Consider the following 19,675-nt stretch of genomic DNA (forward strand, 5'->3'; position numbering starts at 1 on the left):
CAATATTTCTAATTTAAATCAAAAAAACAACAAACAAATCAATAAAAACATTGAATAATTTATTATTTTTTGATTAATTATTTTTTAATTTTTTAATCTGACCTTCCTTAATAGGGCTGGGGATGTGTCATTTATATATTAAAAACTCATATATCGATTAACTAAAATTCAGTTGTTTTTTTAATACATTATATTCAATGTCATCGATTGTAATTTCAGTTTAATACACTATTAATAACTTTAAAATCTCATACATTAAGGTTATTAATCTGAAATTAATTTTTTGTGAGAAACTTCATAATAAACTGTAAAATAAAATATGTTAAACACAATTTTCATTTGATCATTTTACCGCTAACATTGATAATGGATAACAATCCTTTTTCTCAATCTTCAACTGATTTGAATCTTGACGAATCTGTATCCAGATACAGTAGTGACGTTGTAAGAGAATCCAGCACAACGCTGGATTCAATTTCAGAAAATATTTACGATATAGGTTCTCTTAAGATTTCACATGATAGTTTGGGTATATCCTCGTTCGGAGTCATCAATCCATCCTCAGTCAAGTCAATTCTGGACAACAACAACTATTCTCCTCAGAAAAGGTTGATGTTATGGCACTCGTTATGTTCTCCAGAATATCTTGATATTTTCTCGTCTCTAGGTGTCAGTGATACGACGACCCTGATTCACGGAGAATCGCTTATCGTCTACGTCTGCTGTTTGGCACATAAGGAAGGCCATAACCTGTTTGAAATTTCGAGCGGACTCCAGACGCTTCAGTTTACATATCGAGTTGATAGATTCCTCTCGAGTTTGATTAAATCGGGGTGCTCAATTAAGTTGGTGTTTTTTGACATCTTCAAGAACGTTTTCGATCCGACGTTTGCAGTTTCGGAGGAGGACGACTCGTTTTTTGATGGGTTCTTATACTATAGGCAGCTAATACTGTGCTATCTTAAGCAGAAGGAGATTCCATACCTAGTCTTTGATAACTGGCTGACAGATAGTAGGTTCTTCGACTATTTATCGGACAATGAGCCAGCGTGTATACTATTGGAGGACGGGTCATCGTTTGTATACGTGTTTGACACAGTTTATGAGCTTTTGGAGCAGCACTCGGAAGGCGCAGTGAACGCGGAGAACAATGAGAAGTACGCAGAGTACCTGTCTAACCAGATAAAGGTGGACAGGTACTGCAACGTGGTATACACACTGATCACGCAAAGCCTGTTCAATAGCCTGTCAGTAGCCTACCTGTTCGACATCACACACAACTCACACGATGTCAAGGCGTTCATGTCGTTCTCGTCGAACGTGCACCCGCCGAGTGGGCTGCACCAGCAGTCGTCAAAGCTGGTGCTGGAGCAGTTCGGAACGAGCGACACCTCTGAAACACTGGGGCTCGCAAATGACCTGGTAGTGGACCTGTATCACGAAGTTTGTAAACTGGTGGACGGAAGAGTGACTTTGAGAGATGTACTGGCCTGTAACTACCTGAGGGAGTTCATTAGACTGACAAGCTCAAGCGACGAGGTGGACGAGGAGAACGTGCAGCTGTTCATGCTGACGTTCAAGTGTTTGATGCTGCACAACTACATGATAGAGAACATGAGTCTGAGGGACAGGTGCACGAAAAAGGTAGACGTGTCGTCATGGAGCTTCTACACTGAGCTTGTGACGGCGACACTTGACTTCATGTGCTGCTACTCAAACCAGGTTTTCGACAGTCTGTTTAAGATGAGCGACGAGAGCCTGAGTCACATGGACAGGCTGGACGGGTCAGTGAGTGACGTGTTCGACGGAAACCTGTTCAGCACACTCATGTATCTGTTATGTGACCACGCATCGAAACACGATGACCAGGTGGATGAGAGCTTCATACCCCTCGACGAGAAGGCACTCACGAAGATTGATAAGTTATATCGCAACTTTACGAAGGATGAAGCGAGTAGGTTCTTCCCAATAAAAATGGATAAGCTGGACTATCTGTACGTAGGTACTGAAGGTTCAGGTGGACCAGGAGATAGTCAGGATGACTCAGACGGTCATGGGACGCCTGAGTCATCCATCGGAGAGAAGGAAAGGAGGAACGCAGGCACGTTGGAAAGGGCAGCGTCAACAGAACACACAAATCACGTTGACGCAAAGTTGGCTAACCACATAGCAGGAGAAGGAGATAAAACGAGCGAAGGAACTGGAGCTTCTGCAGATGGATCGCTGGCAACCGATTACAGGTACCTCAAGGAGATAAGAAACAAGTATCTCTTCTTAAACAACTCATTCATCAACCTGTACTATAAATTCGAAGAAAAAAACCGGCACTGGGTGAAAGCGAAACCCATGGATAAGCTGGTTATGATGGACAAGTATAACTGGAGAGACCCGTGTACGATATCTGAGAGGCTGGAGTCGATAGACTTCTACCTCAATTTCGCAATGAAAGATGACGAAAAGGACATGACGAATTTCGCAATAAGGAGGAACCTGCAGCACAAGAGTAAGTTCTCGTTCGCACTGGCGAAGTACCTGGGCTCGAGTAACCTGCACCACCCAATAGTGATAAAGCTGGAGCACCACTGGCTGCACATCAAGTACCTGTCCCTGATGGCGTACTCGAAGACGCTGTCGTCAGTGGCGCAGACGCCGAAGGAGTCAGGAAGACCGACGAAGCAGTCGAAGCAGGCGAGTAAGCAGACAAAGGAGACGAAGAGCGGACAGAAGGACAAGCTGAGTAAGGCGGAGCTGCTTAAGCTGAAGAACACGGAGCTGCAGGAAAACAAGAAGCTGGAAAGCGACACGAACACGCTGACGAGGCTGGAGCTTAAGCTCGCGCAGATGTTCAACAACGACAAGAGCTTCGCAGACATGTACACGAACATCCTGGAGAACACGGACGGGCCGAACAGAGCAGTGGACCTGCTGACGGACTTCAAGTGGGTGAAGAGCATCCTCTCGACGAAGAGCGTGCAGCTGATGTACATCTACAAGCTGATACAGAAGCTGTACAACTGCTTCTCAAGCTACAGACTGAGAATCGTTAAAAACTCGCCAAACTCGTTTAGAAAGCTGCTCTCAATAGTGCTGAGGCTTATCTTCGTGTACTACAACCAGTACCACCAGCTGATGCCGAAGGAGATAGCGCTGTACCTGTACATGTTCCTGTACCAGTTGAACTTTAAGAAGTACGCGAGCAACCTTGTGAAAACGTACAACGCATACCAGCGTGAAGCAGTAGTATCGGACCCGAAGCCAGAGAAGACGGGAAAGAAAGGAGGGAAGAAGGGAGCGAGTACGTCGGTGAAGGAGGAGAAGCAGGAGGACGTGTCGAAAAATGTGATATCCCAGAAGGAAATGGATAAGGTGCACAGAGAGTGCGCGCAGTGGGACTTCGCGATCTTTGACGACTGCGAGTCGAACTACATGCTCTGCTACATGGGAGACCTGTTCGAGAGGACACTGGGAAGCACGAATGATCCGAGAGTGCTCTTTAGACCTGACGCGTGGCAGAAGATGCTGCTGGACGTGGTGGACGCGCGAGAGTCGGCGCTGGTGGTGGCGCCGACGTCGACGGGGAAGACGTACATCTGCTACTACGCAATGGAGCAGGTGCTGAGAGTGGACGACCACGGAATGGTGATCTTCGTGGCGCCGACAAACGCACTGGCGCTTCAGGTGACCTACGAGATTACAGCAAGGTTCAGCAACAAGTACTACACGAACCCGAACCTGGCGTTGAGCTCGATCTTCCTGGAAAAGTTCCACGACCGCAAGTGGAACGCGAGTCAGATACTGGTGACGGTGCCAAACATCCTGGAGAAGCTGCTGACATCGATGAGGACGAACGAGTCGAACTTCGCGAGCAGGCTGGAGTACATCATCTTCGACGAGGTGCACTGCATCTCGGACGTGGGCCTGGGCACGTTCATGGAGCGCTGCATACACCTGATCCCGTGCCCATTCCTGGCGCTGTCAGCGACCATCGGGAACGCAGTGCAGTTCCACAAGTGGCTGACGAAGATTGCGACCTACAATAACCCGTGCGCAGGCTCGAGCATGGACGGAGAGGCGCCCTTCAACAAGGTGCACTTCATCCAGTTCGACGAACGCTACTCGGACCTGAAGCTGGAGATATACTCGCCGGGCACAGACCACGTTGACAGCATCGGCTCAAAGTCGACCAGGGAGAAGAACAAGCTGCTGCCCTTCAACCCGGTGTGTTGCATGAGCTACAACAGCCTGGTGGCAAACGGGTTCCCAAACGACGTGTACCTGACGCCCTACGACTGCTACGTGATGTTCCAGGCGCTCATGATGACGGCGAACGAGAGAGGGCATAAAATCGCAGAGACATTCGAGTACCTGGACCCGAGAAACTACTTCGTGGGCTGCACGCTGATAACGAAGAGGCAGTATCGCTACTACCTGGAGACGTTCAAGATCGAGTTCACGAATCAGATAAACCTGAGGAACATTGACGCGGAAACGTACCAGCACCTGCTGTGTAACATAAACCTGCTGAGCAACGGAGCGAACATGTCGGAGTTTGACGGCCTGCATAAGCTGTACCCGCTGCTGCAGCCGAAGGAGGTGCTGAGTCACGTGACGGAAAAAAGGCTGGAAAAGCCGTTGGTAGACCAGGATAACACGCAGACGACGTCAGATACGATCAACGGAGTGGGTGAGGCTGACCTGAGCGGGCAAGCGGGAGTAGCGGAGGGAGTGTCTGAAAAGGCAGTCTGCGAGGGAGCAGGGCCGTACCCGATATCGGATAACACGTCTGAAGGAGTGAGTGTGATTGGCAACAGGGACAACGCGGCCTCAGACGTGGCAAGTGTGGCAACAAACGCGGACAACGCAGGCAGCAGGATGGTGAGCCGGTACAGCTCGGCGAAGACCGACGACGTGTTCAACTTCCTGAACGACGAAGACGGACTGGAGTACCTTAACGAAACAGCGTTCTACGACATGCTGAGGAAGCTGCAGAGCAGCAAGAGGCTGCCGTGCCTGGTCTTCATACTGGACCGCAACGTGATGGAGCACGTGCTGCTGAACGTGGTGAAGCTGGTGCTAAGGCTGCAGTGGGAAAAGTTCTTCGGGACGCCCGAAAGGACGCTGCACACAAAGATGCAGAACAAGGCGCGCATGGACAAGTACAACATGCTCCTGAAGCAGTACGAAGCGGAGAAGAAGATGAGAGCGAGCGCGTCGAAGGAGCAGCGCGAAATCGAGGGAATCACGAACAACATAGAGCTGGAGCTGCCTGCGGAGCCGATCGACGTCTCGCAGGAGTACGACCCGGAGTTCTACTTCTACAACCGAAGGACGTACGCGAACTACAGCGACGAGATCGAAAAGTTCATCAGCGTGGCGGCGACGAGCATCAAGGACCGGAAGAACGCGAACCTGTACATCGAGGCGCTGAAGAGGGGGATAGGAATACACCACGAGGGCTTCCCGCACAAGTTCACCATGCTCACGGAGACGCTGCTGAGGCTGGGATTCCTGAACGTGATCATCAGCAGCAGGTCGCTGGCGCTGGGAATAAACGTGCCCTGCAAGTCAGTGCTCTTCTGCGGAGACAACTACGAGCTCACGCCGCTGATGTTCAAGCAGATGTCGGGGCGCTGCGGAAGAAGAGGATTCGACCTCTCGGGACACGTGATCTTCTGGTCAATCTCGAAGAAGAGGATCAAGCAGCTGCTGCACACGAACCTGCCGACGCTCACGACGAACTTCAACAACATTAACACGTCGATGCTGCTCTCGATACTCTCCTCATTCTACACGCTCATCATCAAGTCGAACTCTGCGCAGGGCGGCCTGAGCCTGGGCTTCCTGAACAAGAAGTCGGACGACTACCTGGACATCAGGGAGGAGCTGATCGCGACGAGCAGGAAGCTGTCGATAGAGCCGAAGCTGCTGGTGCAGAGGCTCTCCTCGCTGCTCAACAACAGCCTGAACCACTTCACCTCCAGGAGGTCGGAGAAGGACGACCGGACGAAGATCGTGCTCCTCGTCAGGATCGTCCTCGAGATCCTGCTCAACTGCGGCATGGTCGACGAGAACGGGCTCATCCGCGGCTGCTACGAGCTCGCACTCCTGATGCGCGACATTCACCCCTCGAACATCCTGCTCTCGAGGCTCGTGCAGAACTCGACCTTCACGAAGCTGCTCGAACGCTACTCGGCGCTCAGCGGCTCGAGCGAGGAGGGCGTGGACGCGAGCTTCCACCTGCTCGAAATGCTCGTCACCCTGGTCTATAGGAAGAAGGAGATGAGCAACGTGCTCAACCTCAGGCGCCTCGTGAGCGCGAATGTGAGGAACGGCACAAACGGTCCGAGCGTCAAGGGCGCGTTCAGGGCTGAGAACGCGACCTCGTGCCAGGTTGCGTACCCGGACACGTTTCCGCTGCTGCCGTACAACGCGACGCTCCAGAAGCACATCGACTACTACAACCAGATGGTGCTGACGACGACGGCGAAGTACCTGAAGCCGCAGAGAGTGGGAGCGGATTCCCCGAGTGACCGGAGTGGCGCCGATGGCCACGCTAACAGCACGCATCCCTCAAACAGTACAGGCCTTGTTAACAGTTTAGACCAAACTAGCCGACCAGAGCACGCCAGCCGATCAGAGGGTGCAAACAGTACAGACCATGCCAGCCCATCAGAACACGCAAACAACACCGATAGCGCCAACAGCTCAGAACACGCAAACAGACTGGAAAACCTGTTTGACAAGTACAGCCAGAGGAACCTCTACCGCTCCGAGTCGGACCTATCGAACGACCACATCAACATCGGGGGCGTCGTGAAGCAGGTGCGCACCTGCCACGAGCTGAGCGACACGCTCTTCGAGCTCACGCACGACCTCGTGCCCACGATCGAGGGCAGCTTCTGCACAATCGTTCAGCTGGACAGCAAGTTCAACCAGGTGAAGCGCCTCACCACCACCTTCGACAACTCGTACATCTGCGACTACTTCACCCACGGCAGGTACTCCATGCTCAGGGACGCGAACGGGCTCGGCCAGTACGCCTGGGACTACCTGAAGAAGTTCATCACGTTCCTCCAGCACTTCAAGTTCGTCCTCAAGACGTACACGTCGCACCTGAGCACCGACGACATTCTGTTCAAGAACGTGCGATACATCCTCGACAAGATAGAGCCCATGTTTAACAGAATTTAAGATCTTTCCAAACTAACGATACACACTGTAAACATTGATATATATTCATATTAGCAGGTTGCGGATTAATTCACACAGTGGATGCGGCTGTGATGAAAGTGTAAATGGGTGGCATAGTGTGTAAGGCCAGTGTATGTTGTTTAGAATCAAAAGTAAAAGATAAAACAACCACAGGAATTCAGAGTAAAAATAAAACTAATAAAAATTAAATAAGAAATCGAGTTGAAATCTATTCCGTTGGCTTAAATATTGAGAGATTGTAAAAGTGGTAAGGCGATTATAGTGTTGTGTGTAGAGCATTTCCATATAATATATTTTCGACTCTTCAAGATGCCGAGGAGGAAGTCCATACTTAAAATTATAATTCTCGGAGATAGTGGGTTAGTTTGAGCCGTTAACGCCTTTGTTTTTAGGGTAGGAAAGACATCCCTGATGAACCAGTTTATAAATAAAAGATTCACGAATCAGTACAGAGCTACAAGTAACAAGTCATTAGTAATTGAATTGTGTAGTTGGAGCTGATTTTTTAACAATGGAAATGACCGTCGATGACAAGGAAGTCACGCTTCAGGTAAGAATGCGCTTTGAACGAGTTTCTCGCAGATTTGGGACACAGCTGGCCAGGAAAGGTTCCAGAGCTTGGGGAAGGCCTTCTACCGGGGAGCAGACTGTTGTATGCTGGTCTACGACACCACAAACCAGAAAACGTTCGAGTCCATAGAGTCGTGGAAGTCCGAGTTTTTGATTCAGGTGGACCCCAAGGATCCGGATTCTTTTCCGTTCGCCTTGGTTGGAAACAAAATAGACGACGTTGAGAACAAGAAGGTTAGCACAAACAAGGCCCTAAGCTGGTGTAAGGCCAACAACGACATTCCTCACTTTGAAACGAGGTTCGTTTGTGCACACACTAGACTTTCGCACGCACACTAACATTTATTTAGCGCAAAGACGTCTCACAACGTCACGAACGCATTTAATGAAATCGCAAAGCGTGCCATAATCAGGGACAATCAGGACGACGAGGTTTACATTCCTGACACCCTGCTTTTGGATCAAAGAAACGTACAACAAGTGTCCGGGAACTGTTCTAGGGGACTTACTAGCATGGTTGGATGCCAAAACTGATTGCTTATGGTGTGTACACAGTATTGTTAATATAATGTTAAATTTTACCCAGATCACACAGATACGCCTGTTTTATATATTTAATTTTGTTCTTTATATTTTTCACACAAAATGGTTGTTTAATATGGTATTTTTAATCGGTGGTGCAATTCTTTGTACTCGCCTCTCCGAGAATGTCGTGTCATAGTATATATAATTTGTAAAGTATTTAAATGGGAGCTTTCGATCCTTTCAGGAGATCGTTTCATAAATGTGCTCTTTTACACCGAGCCTTTTTAGATTATACTGTTAAATTTATTTATGTTCGGTGGACTTACTTCTCATTCTTGTTTTTTCTTTTTTGGACCTACGTAATTTTCAATTCTTCGCACTATGTCATTGCTTACATGTACACCGTGTATTTGTTAAGCCTAGTTATGCGCTTTCTCACTCCCCTTAGCTTCAAAGACCTCTGTACAGCTCATGAGGGAGCGAACTCTGGTACCATTCTGCCTCTCTCTGAGCAGGATGCCGCCAATTCTTCGAAGATTACCAAGGTGGGTTTCAGATCCGCGGAGAATGTCTACGAGTTTAAGCCCTTTCTTCGTCAGTTGAACGAGTTCACCTTTTGGCTTTGTGCCGTCAGGGTCTCCTATATCGCTCTTCTTTGTTTATTTTCCGATTTCTTGGACATTGATGTTTACTGGCCTTTGCTAGTTTTCTATTTTATTTGTCTGTTCACTGTTTCTTTTAACGAGCAGATTCAGAATATGATTAAGTACAAGTACGTTCCTTTTAACTTCTGTAAGTTTCCTTTTTAATTTAATTTGTTTTCAGCTAAACGGAGTTATGGTTTCAAGATCGGGAAGTAGTTTCACTGTTTTGTAACTTTGATTTCACTTTATGCAGTTGCAAGTTCACTTTAACGGGTAAAGGGCCCTAATATAATACAAAATTGTGCACACCTACTATACCATTTACACTCTCCGCTAGTTACTTGCTTATGATTTACAGTGTATGGTACCATTAATTAGTTAAACTATCTATGCTATCAATAGTTCATTTAACGCAATGTATGGTATTGGCAATTATCTGTTTAACACAGTGTATCTTACTAAATGTTAGTTATTTATTTAACGCGCAGTGTGTTCTACTATTACATTAGGTTAGGTTGTGTTTGGCCGGTTGGCCGTGAACTGCCTTATTAGTGTTTGAATGTACTGTGCTCTCGGCAAGTCGTCTGCGTTATCCAGCTGTCTTTGGAGGTACTTTACTCTGTTGCAGCTGCTCATGATGTCAATCTCTTCGGACCTACATTAAACATGATTTCAACAGCTTTATCCATTGTTTGATGTTATCAACTTGGTCACAAGTGCTATAGTATAACAATGGCCATTGTATATAACTGTGTACTGTCTAAATGCCTAATTTTCTCTGATTTCATACGTGAAGAGGTGCCCATAGAAGTGCCTCTGAAACTCTGACACGTTTTCTCCCACCAGCCATACTAATACTCTGTATAGGCTCAAGAACTCCTTGTTCATAAACCTGTATGCACGTTGTTAGTTAATTTGTTATAGTCGTATGAATAGATATATATATACTAACTGGATTATTTTAAAAATAACTAGCGTATTAACAATCAATATTTGTTTCTGTTTGTAATTTTATTTTTATTTAACTGGTTATTTGTTTTTTTTCTTACAGGTTTATTAAGTTCGAGCGCGACATTAGGTTCATCAGCGTTTTCGTCAGTATAAGCTTCGACTTCGGCGAGTCGTACGTGAACTTTGCGCTGTACGGGAACACAAACTTCTTCTCGGCGCTCCAGTTTAGGCTGAAATCGTGAGGGCCGAAGAAGCTTCTCGGCGTCTTTGTCGGCAAGAGGTGCAGTATGTCCAGCATCTTGTCGAATTCGTAGTTGCTGTCGCCTAACATTTAGTTAGTTGTTGAATAAGCTCAGTCGTATTTGTGCTTTAACTATTGGATAAGCTTAGGTATATTTGCGTGTTATTGTTCCATGATAACAAAGTAGCTACATATCTGTGCATCTAGTTCTAATAACTACCTAAAATAGTCGCTTACCTAGCACTGCGTTGTTGTGTATGAGAAGTGCCGAGGCGATGAACTCCTGGGATACTTGCAGCACCGTCGAGAGCTCCTTCAGCGTTCTGAGGTCGTTTGCGTAGCGGTCCCTTATCAGCCGCTCCAGCAGCGACAGCAGCACTCTGTTCATTGTCTTCGGGTCGTGCGCCGAACTCCCTGGCCTAGCGTCGTTCCTCCTCTTCCTGTCGTAGCCTTCCTGCGTGTCTCCGTGTGACCTGTTCCTCTTCGAGCTGTCGCCGCTTCTTGACGAGTGCGGTGACCCGTACTTGCCGTCCGCGTTGTAGAACTCGTTAACCGTCGTGGTCGTTATCGTCGGCTCTCCGTACGAGTGGGTCGTCTGCGAGGGCGGGTACGGCTCCTGCTGGTTCACGTTCGGCTCCAGGACCATCCTCACCACGTTCGGCGCGAGCGTGCTCATTATTTGCACCACGTTGTCCAGGTTGCAGCCCTCGTACTGCAGCACGAGCTCGTCGACCAGCATGCTCAGCGTGTAGAGCTTCTGCAGCAGCTTCTTCGCCCGCTTCCGGCCCATTGCCAGCTCCAGCGTCAGGTACATGTCCACTCTCTCGCCCACCACAAACTCGTTGACGCCGTCGAACTTGTTCAGCTTCATGCCGTCCATCACGTAGCCCTTGCCGCTAATACCGGTAGTGCCGTCAAAATTGTAAGCCATTCTCGATGCCTCAGCTCCCTCGTCTGTCTGGCGCGGGAACACTGGGTTTGTCACCTGTGACGTGTACATGCGCGGCACCAGGTTGAACATCCTGTTGTAGTACATCGGCGTCAGCAACTCCGATACCAGCAGCAACAGCCCGTCCACCAGCGGCGTCGTGTTCGTCGCCACTCTGTTCCTCTTCACCTTGTTGTTGCTAAAGGCCACGAACTTGCACCACGGTGAGATCACTGGCCTTTCGAAGCCGTCCTCGCAGACCGAGTAGCATCCTGGCGCCACGTAGTTGAATATTTTGTAGGGTATTCCGAAGCTCGCTATGAATGCGCTGTAGCCCTCCACGTGATTTGCGAACAAATAGCTGTAGAGCACGTCGCTCTTCAGCGCGCTCAAATTCAACTCCGCCTGAATCTCTCCGTTGTACATCATCAGCGGCTCTGAACCACTGTTAGGTTCCACTATCGTGCTCACTCCGTTCACGTGTGACCCCTCTGGGAGCAATCCATCTGCCGACAGCGCGTCAACTCCATTGTACATACTTATTGGCGTGTGCACTCTTGGCCTTACGAGTGGGTTTACGCTGTTTATGTACTCTTCCACGTCTCCGTCCACCTCAACGTCCGACACGTCCTCCTCTCCGTTGTGGCTTCTACGCAACCCTTCTCTTCTTATTCCCGGACCTTTTCCTCCTCCTAGCACATTCCCTTGATTCATTTCGCATTCTACGTAGTTTACCACCTTGTCCACCAGATAATTGAATATTTGTTTAAACATGTTCTCCGGTCCGTATAGCCAGGACATATAGTACAGCGAGTACCCTATGATTTCATTCGAATTCTCGCACAGGTCCTCCATCTCTTCTCCGAACGCGTTTCTGAAGACCTCCTCGTCTCTGTCGGCCCTGTTTATTCTACTCAGGTACCTGTTCAGGCCTTCCGGTCCATCCACGTCTCTCCTTCCATCTTCTCTGTTATGGCCACCATTTTGACCAGGTCCACTTGAGTCCAATATTTCTTGCAGCATTGTGTTATCGTCCATTGACCTCATGAAGTACCTTATCAGCCCTCTTTCATCCACTCCGTTTGACGCATTAGTACCCCTTCCAGCCTCCATTAGCCTCTGTCTTCGTAGGCTTTCGAGTATATTATTATTGCGGCTAGCTGCACTCCTTCTTGGGGCAGCGTTAGCGTCCTCCAACGCCAACAGTGCTCCACCTCCCATGTTAAACTTAACGCCCGGCTTAGTGGTATCCTCGGGTGCCGACTTTGTTGCCACGTACGTGTTTCCGTTAAGCAGTGGCGGCGGCCTTATCAAGTCCAGTGTGCTCTTCGGGTACTTGATCAGCGACTTCAGCAGCATGCTCTCATTCAGCTTATTGAATGCGTACACTCTCTCCGTCGTTACTATGTATAATAAGTTCTCCACTCCTTTCACTCCTTCATGGCCTTCCGTAACTCCGTCTACCGCACTCGTTCTATTTCTACTGTTTTCTGCTGAATCTTCACTTCTTCTACCGATGACTCCTTTAACATCGACGCTGATTCCCTTCACTCCTACCATTCCTCTTGTACAAGCTTCCTCTTCGTTCTCCACGTATTTATCCCACCTGTTGTGCAGGTTTTCATTCGGCGTGCTCACCGTCTTCCCCTTCCAGTGATACGCTGTTATTATCTTCTCCTTCTCGTCCAGTATTATGTAGAACTCGTGGTAGTACTCCAAAGGCTGATTCTCTTCAAAAGTTCTGTACTGCACTGCGTTTTCGTTGAACATGTAGAACTCCTCGTTGATCGAGAGCGGCAGCGTCGTGTGGCTCTGGAAATAGCTCGAGGAGTCGTTTTTTGTCACCACGATTCTCACCAGCGTTCCGTTTTGCAGCTTTCTCACTGGCTCTATCGTCATGAATGTGCTGTCCAGCAGGAACGTCGTCACGCTCGGCTTCGACCTGAACAGTCCGAATGGCCCTCGCGGGTTACTTCCCATCTGTCTGTACGGCATTCTGTACCCCTTAACGCTCAACTCAATCTTACTCGGGTTCGACGTCGCCTTGTCGTTCACTGCGTTGATTCTGATTGTGTCCATCGTCAGGTTTGCGCTCAGGTTCGTCGCCAGACTCGAGGTTATCAGACTCGTCTGCGACGTAAGTGTCGAGTTCGAGAATCCCACGAACACCTTCACTCCGTTGTTGTCCACCAGAATCAGGTCCACTCCGTGCACGAAGTCCAGCGGCGCCGCCAGTATCTTCACGAAGCGCGCTCCGAACGCGAACCTCGTGTACCCCAGCCTCTCCAGGGTACTCATGATGCTTCCGTGCTTCAGGTTGTACAGCGTCAGGTCGTACGGGAACACTCTTTCCTGGTTCTGCACGTTCGTCGTGTATTCTTCGACCGACGTGTATCCGTGCAGGTAAAACACACTCAGGTCTCCGCTCGTCGTGTTTAGCACTGAGAGCGTCCATCTGTTCTGGTCCATCACTGCTATGCTTTCTCCCGTCTTCATCAGCTTCTTGTTCCACGGGTTAATGCACTTCAGGTTCCTCTTCATTTGTTCCGACCTACAGCCGAAGCCGCATCTGCACGTTTCCTTTGTGTCTGCTTCTCTTCTGAACAACCTTGTGATTCCACTAACTCCTCCTGAGCCTTCTCTTCCTTCCTCTCCCTCTCCCCCTCTAAATATGTTAACTTTACTCTGTGCCATCCTTTTAATCTCCTTCCACTGCAGCGGCGGGTAGTAACATGTTGTATTCGTCACCGCGCATTCCATAGAGCTCAGGCAGTTGTCCTCTTCCCACATTTCTTTGATTTCTCCGCTTCTTCTATTTTCGTGGCCATACTCGTTACCGTACTCATCTACTTCCACTGTTCTTTCGTTCCGGTTCCCCTCAGGCCCGCTTTTTGACAGATTATACGTCCTATTGCTCTTCACCGCGTCAAAGAGCACGTGCTTCGTGTACTTCAGTCGATTGTATATGTACCTCACTACCTTGTGGTCCTTCAGAGATGTTGGCGTCAGCCCCAACTGGTACTGGTACTCGTACAACAGACTGCTCGACTCCAGCATGAATATTCTTCCCGTTTCTCTGTGGCTAAGCACCTCCTTCACGTCTATTCTGTGGTTGGCGTCCCTCAGAATCACGCTCAGCTTCAGTTCTCCGTCACCTCTTGCCTCGCTGTTCATTTTCATGTGAATTAGCGCTATTATTATCTCCGTCTTCGTCACCATGAATAGTGCGTCTCCTGAGTACAGTTTCGACAGATACACTCCCTTTTCTCCACCCACAGGCTCCTCCTCACTCACTCCGCTGTTGTACATGTTACTTGCTGAGTAGTATCTTTCGTATTCAAAGTCTCTCAGGTACACGTGGTTAATTGCCAACAGCTTAGATGGCAGCTTATATTGAAACACTTTATATGAACTCTGTTTCCGTCTTATCTGCTCTTGCTTATCTTTTAACCATGTTTCTGAGCCTATGTTGAACAGCGATAACACGTGGCTGTTTTTATTGTCCACCTTCCTCTCATCGTACTTATAATAGAGGTTGTAGTACTCGATCACTCCGCACAATCCTTTTGGGCTTTTAACTGATTCAGGCAACTCCATAGGCTCATGAAACGGGCACACTATTTCATTATCGTCTATTTGTTCACCCATTCTATCCGATTCCGATTTTTTGTCAAGTCCGAACATATTCGCGTAAGTCCTTTCTCCTCCGAATATGTTCTGCGTCATCAACGTCGATTGTGGCGACACTAACCTATTGAAAAACCCATCTCCAAATCCTCCTAAAATAACATTAATTTCAAATTTTCTATTACTTCATTAGCATTACCTACATATTATTGTTTATTAATATAATATCTTATCGCATAACCACCTATGTTTAATGTGTATAAAATATATCGTGTTATCACCTGGTGGAGTATATGGGTGACTTTGAGTACGCTGATTTTGAAGGAGCGGCCCTCTCTGGTGAAGAAAATGGCGTTGTTGAGGCTGCGGCCTCGTCAGCACACTCAGAGGGCACGTGCAGGTCTTTCTGTCCGTCAGCACTATGATCCTGTTTCGCACGTACACTGGCTGTCTAATAAGCTCCAATATCGCGATATTACTCATTCTGCTCAACTTAGTCAGTATCAGTGCGTTATAGAACTCGTAATCTGACTTTCCCAGCTGTATGCTGTACAATACTGCCTCGTGCTTCATTGGGAACTCTGGGTTTATTATCATCGATGACATTCTGTCCAGTGTGTCCACCTTGTTCACGCTCGATCTACTACTGTTCGATCCTAGCCAGTCCCTCGTATTGTGCAGTTGTATTTTCTTTAGATTTTTTAACAACTCTGCTCTTTTATCTCGCCCCTTTGACAATAAATCCGGGTTCATGTTCAAGCCCTGAGTTGTGGAATCTTTAAGTGACCTGCTAAGCTCTTCTTTTCCATGGTCGTCGAGATTATCTAGTACATCTTGGATTGTGTGTTGGTTTTTGTATTCCGAGCCTCTCCTTTGGTAAGAAGAATCTTCTGTTGGTGTCTGTGTGTCAAAAATTGTCGAATGACTACGGGGATCCCACCTAAACAGAACATTTTTTGACGGAATGATAGTTCCATCTTCAACCATGTTGCGATTAACTTAAATCACTAATATATCCCTTCTGTGTTGTTTAATTGATCTATGATACAACATGTCAACATACTAATGATTTTACAATATACAACTGTAAATTTGATATGTATAAAAATAAATCAAAAATACATTCCTTATACAACAAATTTAGGAATGATATAAAAGTTTAAAAAATAAACTATTGTATATTTTATCACCATTATATAAAATGTGCCTGATTAGGAATCATGTATTTAATTTTTAATAATTTGTTCTAAATTACAACAATTAATTCTTTTAAGATCCAAATACTTATTACATATAAATTAATATTTATTGATATAAATATTTGTTTATTATATGAATATACATACAAATTCATATATTTTTTTATATTTTAATAATATAAGGCTTATAAACACATTAATATATAATATATTATCATTTCTTTAATAATTAAATAAATGTGTTTATATTAATAAATTAATAGATTACTACACAACGTTTTATTTATATGTGTTACACTATATTCCAATTCTATTTGTTTAAACATTTATATTTCATGTAAAATATATTTATGGAGATTATAAAGGGTAAACCTATAAGAATTGTTAAATCTTCTATTGATAATGGTACGTTTTAATAATTCCATGATCTATATATGATTATATAATTTTTAGACTAAACTACATTTAACCGAATAATATTCTTATTTAGAGGATAATGTTGACATTGATAAATACATTCCTGAAGAACTTGAATACCTTAAATGTTTTATAACTTCGGTTTTATCGGGACATGATTCCTCTAGATTCTGCAGATTAAAGATACAACAGGTTTGCTAATTATGTTATAAGCTCTTTTAGTTTTTAGAAGAATGCGTTTCTTATGGGAAATCACATTTTTTAATAAAGGAAATAGATCAGCTGCTTGAGGAGTTGATCAACCAGATGCTCAAGTATGTGTAACTATAAAATATCACAATGTTAGAAAAATCAATGACGAACCTTTTGAAAACGATCCTAAAAATGAGTTGAATACAATTTCTCTAGAATTTGTTGACGAGGAATTGAAATCGAGTCCACATTATTATGCCTTGACAAAGTTTGAGATATGTTGGTGTAACGTTCGTCTCGCACTGGTAAAATAGATTGTTCAAATCAATTTTTAGAGCGATTTGACTAAAATCTGCAATCCTCTTGAGTCTAGCCTGTTTAAATCGAGCTCCGGATACACAATATTGTATGTTAATTGGTAGAATAATGGAGTTTAGAGATAAAGCAATATCGCACTTTTTAAGAGATTCAGTTGAGAGAAAGAAGCTTTACGAAGATATAGAAACAGGATTGTTGGCTCTGGTATACAGATATAGATCAGGCAATAAAGTAAACTTTTGTCAACTCTATAACGTTGTTGAGATGTTCAGTTGCATAGAGGTAACTGGTAGATTAATAATCAAGTTTAGTTGTTTGAGCAGTTTGAAAATAAACTGCTTGAGGAAACGTCAAGATATTATAGCAATTTGTCATCTGAGCACCTGAAGAAGTCGTCATTCTCAGAATGTTATCGTAAATTCAATGAGACAATAGAGTCTGAGGTAAGGTTTAAGTTGAGTTGATGTTTTGCAGAAAAAAGCATGCCTTTACTATCTGACAGATGAATCGGCGAATAAGGTGATTGAAGTGGTTAAAAAGGAGCTTTTGTTTAACAACTGCGAAAACCTGGTGAACCCTGAAAATCTTAAGCTACTTTTGAAGAATAATGATACGGACTCGATACTGTTGGTTAATTCACTGTATGTTAACACTAAATTTAACCAACTCCTGTTTGATAACATCTTCACTTCATCAAAGGTATGTTTATACATAGATGTGTGACTGCGGTTAATGGCGATAAATTATTTTGTAGGATATTTGTAATGAGATAGTGTCTTTGTATTTGAACAGAAAGAACTACGACGAGTGCCACTCATTTGCGGAAGATTTGAACAACTATCAGAAAAAATTGGACACTTTGTTAAAGCCAATAATGAAATCTAGTGAATATATAGTCAGATTAAATGTAAGAAGTGTGTGATACTAGGTGCTTTTAGAATTTTTGGACGACGATTTTGAACAAAGATGATAACACAATAGAATATGTAACGTTATCGTTAGGTGAGTTGTACACATTAATGCACACGAGTTTACATACGCACCGATAAAAATAAATATACGTTTGAGCTTGTTCATCTACTTTTATTGATTGTTATTTGTAGCAAAGCACGCCGATGAACTTTTCATTGAGTATTCTAAAGAAGCCATTGAAAGTAAACTTAAGTTTGTACTCCATATATTTCAATATCTATCGAACAAGTCGTATTTTGAGGTGAGTTGTGATGAAGAATCGTGATATACATGAAAATTCAGCAATGTTATCGAAATATGCTGTCGATGAGACTGTTGTACCACAAGCAGTTGAGTGAAGTACACTACGAGACCGTTGGAATGTTGAAGCAGGGTGAGTAATGTGGATATTTAGTGTGGAGTTTAATTAACATTATGAATCATATAGAATGCGGCGTTAATTACTCGTGTAAATTGAGAGACGTGATTGATTTTTACGAAAGATCAGCAAGCTTATTGGTGGATTTCAAGGAGTACCTGCTATTGTTGGAAACTTTTAAGCCTGAGAAGAAAAAGGCCAAAACATCAAGTTTAAAAAGTAAAGGAGATTTAACGTCTAGAAAAGGGTCAGACATTATAAGCAATATGCTGAGTGCACTGAATGATTTAAATTTCTCAGTTATATTGATATCGCAGGACTCGTGGATTTATAAGAAGATCAATATCACTAAATCTCCAGAGTCGTATGAATCATTCGAGAACGCAGAGGTGCTCGAAGGGAAGGCGGAAGAGCCTGATTTGACGAATAATAAACTTGGTGGCGATGAAAACCTGAACCTATTGCTCTTTTTGCAAAACCGCTTTGGAAATTACTACCTTAACAAGTTCAAGAAGAGGAGCATTGAGTACTACCCGCAGCTGGGATCAGCGGAACTGGAGTTCACCTTCAAGGTATGAAATATAGATGACACGATAGTTTAGGGGAAGACCTACGACCTACAATTATCGATATTTCAAGTAAGTAGAATGATTAAACATTTGTGAAATTACCCATTTTTACCTATTAAGTTATTTTGGTTCATTTAACTCGTTTAACTTTAGGCCTACTGCTTACTGTTGTTTAATAATTACAAATATGTTAATTTGAAACACATAGAAGATGTTGTTAATTCAGGTGAGTTGACTTAAATTATAAGGTGGCACTTAGACTACAACGAAGCATTGTTGCGGAATCACTTGGCCTTGTTGAATAGTCTACCAACGCCTTTGATTAAGTTTTACTCCGAGTCGATTGACTTCAATACCTGCGTAAGTTGCATATCAACCGACAAACGCCCTTGTCATAGCATTAGACTCATTTAAAATATTGATATTTGCAGCATTCAGTATATTATCAATGTTTTTAGAATAAAAATGACTATTTTGAGCTTAATTCGGATTTTCATCACAGTGACACCAGTATTGACTTTAGACCAAACAAGCAGGACTTGTTTAGGCTGGTAACTAAAATTTTACTTGCTGCATTCACGCGTTTTTAGGACATGAACTACGTGACCACGGGTCGCACGTTTGAGGACCTGCTTCCTTATATTGAGTCAACCATCGTCAGGTACCTCAAGCAGACCCTTGAGGCCTCAAGTGTTACTGTGTTTAAGCTGTTCAGCAAAAACCCAAACTTTACTCTCACCAGGGACCAGTTCAACAAGGTGATCGACTCCCTGGTATCCAGAGAGTTCATACAGTTCAACAAAACCAACAAGGAGTTCCTCCAATACATAGCTTGATTTACGCCGTACACATAGTAGATTTGATAATATAAGTTGTTCTTTACTGTATCTGGCATTTAATACGATTAGGTGTTCATGAAATTACATTTGTTACAATATACAACTCCTATAAT

General features: G+C 44.9%; 5 protein-coding genes across 5 annotated transcripts; 4 read left to right on the forward strand and 1 right to left on the reverse strand.

Annotated features, from left to right (window-relative positions):
* Positions 1–366: 366 nt before the first annotated feature.
* On the forward strand, positions 367–7,191 carry TOT_030000203 (DEAD/DEAH-like helicase; the record flags this gene model as incomplete). The annotated part of the gene is made up of 1 exon (XM_009692948.1): positions 367–7,191. The coding sequence occupies one exon, from the start codon at positions 367–369 to the stop codon at positions 7,189–7,191; it is 6,825 nt and encodes a 2,274-aa protein (XP_009691243.1).
* A 330-nt stretch (positions 7,192–7,521) lies between these two features.
* TOT_030000204 (Ras-related GTPase) lies at positions 7,522–8,316 on the forward strand (the record flags this gene model as incomplete). Its single annotated transcript, XM_009692949.1, has 5 exons — positions 7,522–7,571; positions 7,605–7,672; positions 7,704–7,762; positions 7,795–8,081; positions 8,133–8,316. 5 exons carry the CDS (start codon positions 7,522–7,524, stop codon positions 8,314–8,316), a joined length of 648 nt encoding a protein of 215 aa, XP_009691244.1.
* A 212-nt stretch (positions 8,317–8,528) lies between these two features.
* On the forward strand, positions 8,529–9,167 carry TOT_030000205 (uncharacterized protein; the record flags this gene model as incomplete). Its single annotated transcript, XM_009692950.1, has 2 exons — positions 8,529–9,099; positions 9,133–9,167. The coding sequence occupies 2 exons, from the start codon at positions 8,529–8,531 to the stop codon at positions 9,165–9,167; spliced, it is 606 nt and encodes a 201-aa protein (XP_009691245.1).
* Positions 9,168–9,461: 294 nt separating this feature from the next.
* TOT_030000206 (conserved hypothetical protein) lies at positions 9,462–15,685 on the reverse strand (the record flags this gene model as incomplete). Its single annotated transcript, XM_009692951.1, has 10 exons — positions 9,462–9,606; positions 9,742–9,843; positions 10,001–10,226; positions 10,381–10,553; positions 10,668–11,449; positions 11,690–12,242; positions 12,351–12,608; positions 12,732–13,698; positions 13,756–14,850; positions 15,001–15,685. 10 exons carry the CDS (start codon positions 15,683–15,685, stop codon positions 9,462–9,464), a joined length of 4,986 nt encoding a protein of 1,661 aa, XP_009691246.1.
* Positions 15,686–16,247: 562 nt separating this feature from the next.
* Positions 16,248–19,559, forward strand: TOT_030000207 (uncharacterized protein; the record flags this gene model as incomplete). The annotated part of the gene is made up of 19 exons (XM_009692952.1): positions 16,248–16,302; positions 16,388–16,506; positions 16,537–16,628; positions 16,661–16,811; positions 16,842–16,912; positions 16,944–17,106; positions 17,136–17,267; positions 17,299–17,523; positions 17,579–17,731; positions 17,763–17,826; positions 17,928–18,037; positions 18,079–18,169; positions 18,224–18,308; positions 18,429–18,726; positions 18,757–18,792; positions 18,877–18,949; positions 18,983–19,083; positions 19,182–19,274; positions 19,314–19,559. 19 exons carry the CDS (start codon positions 16,248–16,250, stop codon positions 19,557–19,559), a joined length of 2,358 nt encoding a protein of 785 aa, XP_009691247.1.
* Between the last annotated feature and the right edge of the window lie 116 nt (positions 19,560–19,675).

Source organism: Theileria orientalis, chromosome 3, assembly GCF_000740895.1.
Source record: "Theileria orientalis strain Shintoku DNA, chromosome 3, complete genome".
Taxonomy (NCBI): domain Eukaryota; phylum Apicomplexa; class Aconoidasida; order Piroplasmida; family Theileriidae; genus Theileria; species Theileria orientalis.